General features: G+C 51.7%; 1 protein-coding gene across 3 annotated transcripts in view; it reads left to right on the top strand.

The window, feature by feature from the left end:
* The window catches only part of LOC110576908 (myelin basic protein), a 111,035-nt gene that overhangs the window by 89,931 nt on the left and 10,282 nt on the right, over positions 1–10,822 (top strand). For all 3 annotated transcript variants that reach the window (XM_021686167.2, XM_021686165.2, XM_044920853.1), the window contains one exon: positions 9,992–10,099. In XM_021686167.2, coding sequence (XP_021541842.1) covers positions 9,992–10,099 — 108 coding nt within the window. The remainder of the gene's footprint in view (positions 1–9,991; positions 10,100–10,822) is intronic.

Raw genomic sequence — 10,822 nt, forward strand, 5'->3', positions numbered from 1 at the left:
GATGCAGGAGTCACAGGGTCTGGGGCTGCGGATGGCAGCACCAACCCCCCCGGTCTCTCTCCCCGACACACCTGGACCTACTCCGAAAGGGACTAAGGTCACAGGTCAAACACCTCACAGTCAGACCCGTCCTTTTATCCCCAAACTTGGGACCCTTGGTGCACTTGCTGGATTTGGTAATACTTACTCGGGGGGCCCCTCGTTCAGCACCTGGAGCAGACGGGGCGGTTCTATGGTGGAAACTAGGTATGGCCGGCAAGGGGTAAGGAGGAGTCTTGGATGGAGAGAAGGAAGCTGTTCCTGCCACGGACTCTTCAGGAAGTCCTCAAGGAGGATAAGCCACTGAAACAAGATTGCTTGCGGCCGTGAAGGGTCCTTACCAGCCATGGAAAGAGCGTGAAGCCGGAGAGAGGGGGCAGGAAAGGTATCTGGGTTTCATAGTGAACTGTGTTCGTGGTTCGTAAACATAGAGAACACACACATGAGCATATTGGGGCTTGTTACCACTTTCAGGAGAAAAACATTTTAGGGATCCCAAGTCTTGCTCAGGCGCTCTGCCTTATGATCCATGGCTCCAAACAGGTTAGGTAGATTAACTGCGTGGCTCCCTGGATCGGAGTCTCTCCAGAATGCCCCCAAATCAAAGATTTCTCTGGGACAAAAAAGCAAAATGCAAATTCCTTTACTCAGTCGTTCTCAAGACCCCTGGTGAAACCCTCTGCGTGAACGGTGAGGGTCCTGATTGTAATGTGCAGTCTTCTGGGGCGTCAGCCTGTCACTTACAGGAGTGAGCACCCAGCATGTGTCTGTGCGGTGCATGGCTGGGGGGTTGGCCGGTTTCAGCCCCCTGGACAGAACGGGTGGTGCAGCCCTTACGGTGGTCTGCTTGTGTGGAGCTGGGGCTTCTCTGCACAGCGGGGGCTGGCTGGCCCCTAGCTTTAATTACACAGAACTGCGTCCTTCAAAATGATAACCAAACCGGAAAATTTCTCCTCATTAACTGCTCTTGCATTCGCTGCACCTAATTATCAGTGTTTACCAACATGAGTAGGAACTAATTTTCTAGGGAAGAGTGGCACCCACAAGTCCCCAAGCCCTCCGGACATTAACAGACACCTCTAACTGACTCTATCAACAGACGCTAATTTTTCCTTATATACAGGAACGTTTTTATTTCTAGCTCATCCTACCTTCACAAGGTAACGTAAGGTAAGTCGACAAATTTTTTAAAAATAAAATAAACCTACACTTTTTAAAAAAAATCCATTCTTCCTTCTTACCTTTTCCTTCTGTCGTATGGCTAGCCCATGATTTATCCATTTGGCACCAAGTGTTAGGTTTGGAACACCAGCCTGTGTCCCACGTGGAACCCACAAGAATCAGGCTTGGGGTGGTGGCCCTCAGCACCGGGTCCTGGACAGAAAGTCAGGAGACCCGGCGAGCACATCCCCATCCCCCTCAAGTACCGGATGTTGCACCTGTTAAATGAAGCCATTGATTCCGAGCGTGCTGAGCAACATTTCTTGCTCTACAAACGGTGAGGGTGAGCATGAGAATCATACACCCCGTATTTTAAAAGCGAGTAGAATCACTTTATTCCCTTTTTAGATGGAATCCTTTGGGGACACAGGGAGGAATTCCTAGAACTTGGGTGGCTTAGCCACGTAGGACAGGGTCAGTAGGAAAACCGTCAGTGTGCCCAGCACTGGACGCGCGTGTGCGGACCCACCTGACTCAGGGCGACAGGCGAGCCCTGGGCGTATCGGGGCCGCGGCAGGGACTGAGGCGCCTGCGTGTGGCCGCCAGCGGGCTCAGAGTTCTCTCCACGGGATCGGATGCTTGCTGAGAACCAGTGCCCGGGCTGAGGGTCGGCAGGAGCGCAGCCTGGTGTGAGGAGCACCTTCCTTGGTGAGCCTCGATTTCGAGCATAAGGAAGGGCGGGGCTTCTCACACAGCAGCTGCACCCCGAGCTCCTTTCTTTCTCCATCACGTAGAAAAGATGGGGCAGGCATCAACACACACATTGGGTTGGAAGGACCAGTGTCCCCCGAACTAGCGTCCCGTACAGGAAAGGTGGAGGAACAGAACGTACTTGTGGTTCCTACGTGTGATCTGAAGGAAGCCGGGGCATACTTCGTGATATTTAAAGGACGTTCTAATATTGTAACATACCCCAAGTCATCACACCATTATGAGGACTCTTAGCCATTAGGGACAGGGGTCTGGATGCACACGATTTTGAAGTTTGGGTTGGTCCTAACACAGCCTCTAGTCTATTATGTAACCTCTCTCAGCTCTTGGTCTGCGCTTGGCCACTCTTCTAGCTGCCTTCCTTTGAGCTGTGTGTGTAGTGATCTCTTACTACTCTCTCCACTCCTCGTCTGCACTCATGCAACACCATCCATCCAGAAGAGAAAAGCAAGCAAACTGAGGCCTGGGCCGGGGGAGGGGAGGGGCCCCGAGTCTCGCTGGGCTGTGCCTCGTGCAACGGGGGGCACACAGGTGCGTCTCGGGGCTCAGCCCCTGGAGTGGGGAGCACACAGAGGCAGGGGACACATCCAAGATCCAGCGATTCACTAAGATTTCATCCACTGACATTGTGATGGTTGATTCTGGAAAGATGAGAAATAAAGTAGGCGCTCGAACTTTTTTCTCCCATAACCACAAAACCCCAGGCACAGTGAATATTAATTTTTCCAAGATACAGCATTTTCTTCTGAGAGGGAATGAGTCCATCAATTTGTCTCTAATCAAATCCAGATGAAAATGTGTTGCAGAGTTCTCCCTATTTTCATAAAACAGCCACTGTATTCAAGGGAGCGAATCTTTACCCGATCTGATGACCATTGATCTTCAGATGTGTCAGGTGAAAACTAATCTCCTGTTATTACTTGCAAGTTTAAGAACTCCCAGCTCTCCGGCAAATGGGAAGACTGCTAAAACCCCTTCCTGAGGTCTGGATGGGGAGCGCGGCCCTGGCCTGGAAGCCGGTGCACGGGCTCCCCCTGCTGGTGGCGGACATTATCGCAAGAGGAGGGAAAAGAACCAGCATTTTTCAAAAGTATTACAATAACACAAGTTAATGGAAAAAGCAGTTTCCCCTAAAAACTAATGGAAAGGTTGCCCTTTGTGCTATGGTTTCTCTCCCGTGGTGGTTAGGACTTCTCAGCATAATGTTATTTGCCATCAAGGAGTTGTGTGATTCATCATGATGCCAAAAGAAAGAGGACCAGGTGGTGCCATACGATGTCCTGCAAACTGAGGTCACATTTCAAGGCGCCCGCCCATTTCTCTGTTTATGCAGGCACAGAGCCAGGTCTGAACATCGTCTCACCAAACTGAGACGCGAGGGCCATCCTTAAGTGGTAGAACTTCTTCGGCAACCTTTCAAATTTTGACTTCTTTATATAATGAGTTTGTGTTATTTTTCTCATCAGTCCGAAAGCCTTCATTAAGAAATAAGTATTTTTTTCAAATCTCACCTGTGCAAGATGTTCAGCTGCACATATTTTGGAGACGCTGTGTTGAGACGGCCTAGCCTCGGGTGTAGACCGGGGGTCATGGGCGGGGGCGGGGGGTCCAGCGTCCCCGCCTCCCCAGCTCTGAGTGCTCTCGGCCCCACGGGAAGCTGCTGCCCTGCCCCCTTGTCCCAGTTCATCCCAGATGACCTGAGAACTCCCCCTTTTAACCTCCTGCGGAAGAAATGAGCTGCCAGGAATGGGGCAGGACTCACCAATTTGACAAGTAACGGTAAAATGTTAACCATTTTGCCTCTTTTTCAACCTTAGTGAACACAAAAGTGCTTCATCAGAGAATTACTAACTGTGTGTCTTAAAAACTAACCAAGCCTTGGGATGCGTGGGTGGCTCAGGCAGGTAAGCGTCTGACTCTCGACCTCGGCTCAGGCCTTGATCTCAGGGTCATGGGATGGAGCCCTGTGTTGGGCTCCACGCTGGGTGTGGAACTTAAAAAAAAACAAAACAAAAACAAAAAACTAACGAAGTGAGAAAAATCCTTCCTCTGTTGGGGAGCCCCAGCTCAGTGGGCTCCATGGCAGGGGACTCCATCCATCGCAAGTACTTGCGGGGCAGAGGCTGAGGACCAAGTAGGGACTGACAGAGGAAACCCCACAAGTGACTGGCCTGTGCCCCTCACGCCCCTGCACCTGGCCTGGCCCCAGCTGGTCTACAGAGCGGATAGGTACCCCTCATGCCCCGCGATCTGCACCTCATGCCTCCTGCCAACGCTTCCTCCAGACATAGCGTTCTCCCTGTCTCTCCTATGCTAAGTACCCACATCCCATAAACTGTAAAATATAACGAATAACCAAAACCCCAGTATTTTTAAAGAGCTTCCCCAGGCCGGCCAGGGGCTCCCCAGCCCTGCTCTGACCTGACCCAGCTGTCAGCCCCCGAGACTTCCCTAGAGGAGGGCCCAGCCGCCCCTCCAGCCCCCCTTCCAGTGGCCGCCCCTTCCAGCAGAGCCGACTGGCTTTCATGGGGTGCCAGCATGGTGTTGTGCACCGTACTCGTTCTCACTGCCCTACAACTTCCCTTCGAGCTGCTGAGGGAGGGCGAGTAGGGGTCCGGGCATCCCTTCTGCCAGTTTAACAGATCGGGGCAGACCAGGGGCTCAGCACAGAAGCCAAAAGGTGGGAGCACCCAGGTGTCCCTCGACAATGAACAGATAAACAGAAGGGGTGTGTCCATGCAACAGAATGTTTCCAGCCTGAAAAATTTAGGAAGGAAATTCTGGCATCTGCTACCACATGGATGAACCTCGAGGGCCTGATGCTGGTTGCAAGGAGCCAGACGTAGCAGGACCTGTATCATTCCGCTCCTGCCAGGTGCCTAGAGCAGTCACATCTGTGGAGACAGAAAGTCGATGGTGGGCGCCGAGGGGCTGGGGAGAGGGAACGAGGGCTTGGGGTTTAGCAAGTGCAGATCTCAGTTTGGGCAGTCCGATGCCACACGAGGTGTTACAGCCTAAAGGGGCCACATTGTTCAGAAAGCGGACACATTAGGAAGGGGAAGACGTTCCAAGCAAGGGTGCCCATGCGAGCAAGAGCTCAGACGGAGACAAGATGCTGCATCTGGAGGGACGGCCAGACTCATGGACACAGGGCTCCCACTAGACAGTGTCCTCATCAACAGTCGGCTTCGTAAAGACAGACCCTGCTAACGGCCATGCTCTAGTTTAGATATTAACCTATGGAGACACAGACTTGGTTTCCGTGCATGGTTCTGTGAAGCCTAAGGCATGTGGCCTTCTGCGTAGCCGCCCCCACGGTGAGGACCCTTCACCCCAGAGCCGTCCCCCTGCTTTCTCATCGTGCCCACACCACAGCCTCCCCTCGCCCATCCCTGTGCCCTGGCGACTGATGCCCTGCTCGCCCTCGCTGCGGTTTAATCGTTAGAAGAACGTCACATAAATGAGTCCACACGGCAGGAACTCTTCTGGGAGTGGTTGCTTCTGTCAGCCTGACACCTTGGAGAGGCCTTGAGTTCCCGGGTGTATCAAACGTTCGTCTGGTCTTGCTGCTGCGTGGTCCTCCCCTGTGTGGACATGCCACTTCGTCTACCTTTCCTCTCACTGATAAGCATTTGGGTTGTTTGCCGATTTAGTGATCAGGAATTGAGCTGCTAATAAACATTCATGGACAGGTTTTTTTAATGAACATAAGTTTTCATTTAAGATTGAAATTACTTTTTCCCTCAAAAAATTGGCGACCAATATATTCATTACAAAAAAAAAAAATCACTTCCAGAAATATTTTTTTCCTTTTACCATTCAAAGCAGGAAGCAGGATTGCTGGGTCCTACCGGGAAGTAGATAGTTAACTTTATAAGTAGCTGCCAAATTGTTTGACAGAGGGACTGTACTATTTTGCATTCTTACCAGCAATGCAAGAGAGCTCCCGGTGCCCCACATCCTCGTCAACACTTAGTATTGTCGGTACTTTTAATTTTGTCCACCGTGATATATGTGTCTCCCCGGGGCTTTGAGGTGCATTTTCCTAGTGGCTGACAATGTCGAGCAGTTTTTCACATGACCGTCCTGTCTCATGCCACACTGATTCCGTGTTTGGTCCATCATTTTAAACTGGGTTGTTTTTTTAACCATTGAGTTTTGAGAGCTCTTTACATATTCTGGTTTCAAGTGTTTTGTCAGTTGTGTGTTTTGCACATATTTTCTCTAGTCTGTAGTTTGACTTTTCATTCTTTTAACAGTGTCTTTTGCAAAACCAAAGTTTTAAATTTTATGGGCCATTCCTTGGGTGTCATGTCTCAGGAATATGCTTTCTTCTAAAATCGTATAGTTTTACGTTGTACATAAAGATCTATAGTCCATTTTGAGTTCATTTTTGGATAAGGTGCGACACTGGGTTGAGGTCCATTTTTTTTGGATATTCAGACGCAGTTGTTCCAATACCATTTGTTGAAAATATATTGAATGGTCTTCGCACCTTTCTCAAGGATCAGCAGGTCACATTTGGGTGGGCCTGTTTCTGGACACGATGGTGTCTGCCCATCTATGTGTCTGTGTCCCCTCCAACACCACACTCCCTTGGTTACTTTCACTCTATAGAAATCTGAAATTCAAAGATATGCTACCTCGAGCTTTATTCTTCTTTTCCACCATTGCTGGGCTATTTCGGTCCCTTTGCATATCTGGATAGTCTTAGAAACAGCTTGTCTGCATCTGAACAAAACCCTGTTGGGACTTTGATAGGATGTGCATTAAATCTGTAGAGCTATTTGGGGAGAGTCGACACCTTTACCACGCTGAGCCATCCCATCCACGAACACAGAACGTCTCTCTGCTCGCTCTTTGCTTTCTTCCCTCAACATTTCCTGGGGTTTAGCATAGAAATCCTATACGTATTTTCCTAGATTTATGCCTGGTGCTCTTATACATGTAGTGTTTTCAAATTTTGCTTTTTCTAACTGTTCATTGCTTAGTGTATAGAAATGTGATTGGCTACATGTCATTTTACTACCAGGCCATTCCAGATATAACAATACAGTTGTAACCAGGTGACTACCTCAGATCACTTGTGCAGTGGACAATTTGCAACCAAGAGTCCAGGTCAAGTCCGTACTCAGCGGGCTTCGCTGCACATGTAACAAAAGAAGTGTGTGGCTCCACCAAGGGCCTTCTGTCTACTTAAGATCAACGCTGTGTGTGAGGCTCTGTATTCAAAATGATCTGCACAGTCTGCATGTTAACCCAACACACAGTGAATGCATATTGTTTGCTAAGTTCTGTGCTGAGGGCTATAAATACACCAACCACCTTTTCCATGAATGGCTCTGACCCCTGATGTTGTAGCTCCCAGAGCCAAAATGCAATTTACCAACTTCATGTGCTCCTTTAAATTACTTTTCCCTCAAAAGATTGGTGACCAATATATTTATTATAAATACCACAAAATACATAATTTGTCTTACAGCATTCAAAGCAGGTGTGCATAATTCACATGAGAAACATTACTACCTATGTAAACCTCATTATCTATCTCATAACATAAATAAGTTTTAATAATATGAGATCTGCATAATATTACCTAACATTCACTTCTGTAAAAACCTCTTGTGTAGTTTAAGATATTTTTCTAGTTTAATCGCAGGCTGTATGAGTTACAGGTGCCCGATGCCTCTATGACTCAATATCCAATACAGAGCATGCAGAAAAACGGTGTATGAACACCAAGAGGAGAGCAAGGTGGACTGGATTTCGAGCTGATTTCATTATTTCAGACCATTTGGATGGTGTCTCATAAATAACCACCTGCAGGACATATCAGACACTTAAAAGATACTTGTTTTAAAGTAAGTAATTTAAATCATTTCCTGGCTCATCCGTTTTGCTTTTTAATTCTTAATTTTGCGCTCACTCTTTCATTGGAGAAGAATATACAGCGTCCGCGTGCTGATTGAGTGTGATCGGCCAGTGAAGTCAGGCAGTTGGAAATCAGGTGAAAGACAAGGATGCGGGGAGGGGAAGCAGATTATTCGGGTCCCTGCAGCATCAGCAGAGCATGAGTTAGAATAAGCAGGCTCAGGGGTTTTGGCGGGAACAGAACCCCTCTGGCTCTGTCCCTGCTATGCCCACATCTCCAGGCTCAGTGCCCACGGCCACCCGGCTCCCTGTGCCCTCCTCCAGGCGTGTGCGGGGAGTCCTGAGCGGTGGGGCTCCCAGCCGGCCGCTGGGGCCGCACACTCAGGGTGCTCGTGGATGAGCAGCGTGGGAGGCCGACGACCCACTGGGTCTGCAGGGTGAGCTGGAGCCGGCTCCCCGCAGGAGACCCCTGCAGAGTGACCAGGGCGGGGGCAGAGGAAGGGCATTGCGGGCAGCAAGGAGCCTCTTCGGAGGCAGGGCCTGGGCGCAGGGAGGGTGCCTGCTGGACCCAGGTGAGGGAGGGCAGAGGCCCGGCCAATAGGCCGGCGGGTGCTGGAGTTCTAAAGGACCGGGGCCTGCTGGGGCTGGGGCGGCACGGGGGGCAGAGAAGTCTGTCAGGGGGGCCTGCTTAGCTTAGCACCGGGAGTGGGCAGGCCGTGGCGCTTGAAGGGTGAGCCGGGCACGGAACGTCCCAGGGAACTGGTGGGGCCTGGGGGACCTTGTCCACAGCCCAGTGAGGTGGCGGGCCATCAGAGCAAAGACCAGTGCTCAGGAGGTAGCGCACACCTGCACGCCGAGTGGAGTGGGTTCGCAGCGGCCCTCCAGCCAGAGAGAAGGTGCTCTGTGCGGTGAAGCCGAAGCAGGGGTGGTCGGGAGGGAAGGGGGGAGAGGACCGCCAGGTTTGCCGATGTGTCTGCGCTGGCAAGGGAAGGATCAGAGGAGCTCCGCCAGCTTTTCTTTTATCGTCCGTCAGTAGTGGGGAGGGGAACGGATGCAAGGATGCGTTCAAGAAAGACCAGATGCGCTCCTGGAGGCAAGGGTGACCGCTGGGTTTCAGACCCCGGGGTTCTGAGGCAGGAAAGCGGGCATCTGGGGACAGCCCGACATGTCCCCAGCCGGTGGGTGCCGGACGCAGTGCACCTGTCACTGCAACCAAGCTCCCTCGGGGTACTGCGGCCACCGGTTAGATGAGGCCCACCAAAGGCCTTAAATTCTGGAGACGCACGCTTTGGACTCCGTGGAGGCAAAGTGTCTCCTGAAGAAGGGCTTCATCTCACACAGCAAGCACAAAGCTGATGAGGGAAGGGAGCGCCTCCAGGGACCTCAGCACGTGTAACGGAAATGCCCCTGGGAACTTCCCCCTCATGTTCTTCCCCGTGCATGTCACTGGGTGAGCAGGAGAGCCCCGGGGTCAGCTCTGCAAGCTCGCCTCCCCGAGCGCTCTGTGCGCAGGCGGCACTCAGCCCATGGTGGAGGGGTGCGTGGAGGCTGCTGAGCTGTGGACATCGTTCCCCGCCGCACATTCCCTGTCCTCTCTGAAGCACTTCCTGAGCTGGGAAGAGCTGGGCACTGTTCCCCACAGCCTTCCCGCTGCTCAAGATCTGGAAGAGGTCTTCCCAAACTGGGCCAGTGCCTGCACTGTGACCTGGGATGCTGATTTTAAGAAATGGAGCTTCGTTCACGTGATGCAACCCCTTCAAAGCTCATGGTGGGGTTTTTTTGCCGTTAATTCCCGAGTATTCTCCTTTATCCACAGCAGAAGCTCGGGGAAGTGGTAGCTTTCTTGTACGGCTTACTTACCCTGCGCCCGTCTCCGGCAGACTCCCCCTTACGTTCCCCTCCCTTGCCCTGTGCTGTGACTTTGGGGGCCCCAACGTTGGGTGCATGGTGGAGATGCTTCGGGCACATCCAGACATGCTGCCTGAGGTCCCCTGCCAGCCCCAGGAGTGTCCTGGGTCATGGCAGCTGTGCCGCAGTATAAGGTCCTGATCCCAGAGATGCATCCCCAGGAGAGAAGAGAGGCAGCTCTCCCAGGGGGGCAGAGCAGAGGGTGGGACCCAACCTGAGCTCAGCGCGCCCTCTCTTTCAGGATGGACATCACGCAGCGAGAACTACCCACTACGGCTCCCTGCCGCAGAAGTCGCAGCACGGCCGGCCCCAAGATGAAAACCCTGTAGTGCACTTCTTCAAGAACATTGTAAGTGCTCCCATCCCACTGTGAGCGGCAGGCTGCCGGGCGAATCGAGATTGCAGGGGGCAGCAGGTGCCTGGCCACGGCCTCATCCACAGGGGACCTGAGTCTGCCCCAGATGACCCTGAGCTCTAATCATGAGGGGTTTGAGTATATTCCCAGATGACACTGATTCTAATCATGAGGGGACCTGGGTCTATCCCCAGATGACCCTGACTCTAATCCACAGAGGACCTGAGTCTATCCCCAGATGATCCTGAGCTCTAATCATGAGAGGTTTGAGTATATCCCCAGATGACCCTGAACTCTAATCCATGGGGCGCCTAAGTATATCCCCAGATGATCCTGAGCTCTAATCCATGGGGCACCTAAGTATATCCCCAGATAATCCTGAGCTCTAATCATGAGGGGTTTGTGTATATCTCCAGATGACCCTGAGCTCTAATCCATGGGGTGCCTGAGTCTATCCCCAGATGACCCTGAGCTCTAATCCATGGGGATCTCAGTACATCCCTAGATGACCCTGAACTCTAATCCATGGGGGGCCTGAGTCTATCTCTAGATGACCCTGAACTCTAATCCATGGGGGGCCTGAGTATATGCCCAGATGACCCTGAGCTCTAATCCAAAGCGTCCTGAGTCTATCCCTAGATGACCCTGAGCTCTAATCCATGAGGGGCCTGACTCTATCCCCAGGTGACCCTGAGCTCTAATCCATGGGGGGCCTGA

The sequence above is a fragment of the Neomonachus schauinslandi genome, chromosome 14, assembly GCF_002201575.2.
Source record: "Neomonachus schauinslandi chromosome 14, ASM220157v2, whole genome shotgun sequence".
In the NCBI taxonomy this organism is placed as follows: Eukaryota; Metazoa; Chordata; class Mammalia; order Carnivora; family Phocidae; genus Neomonachus; species Neomonachus schauinslandi.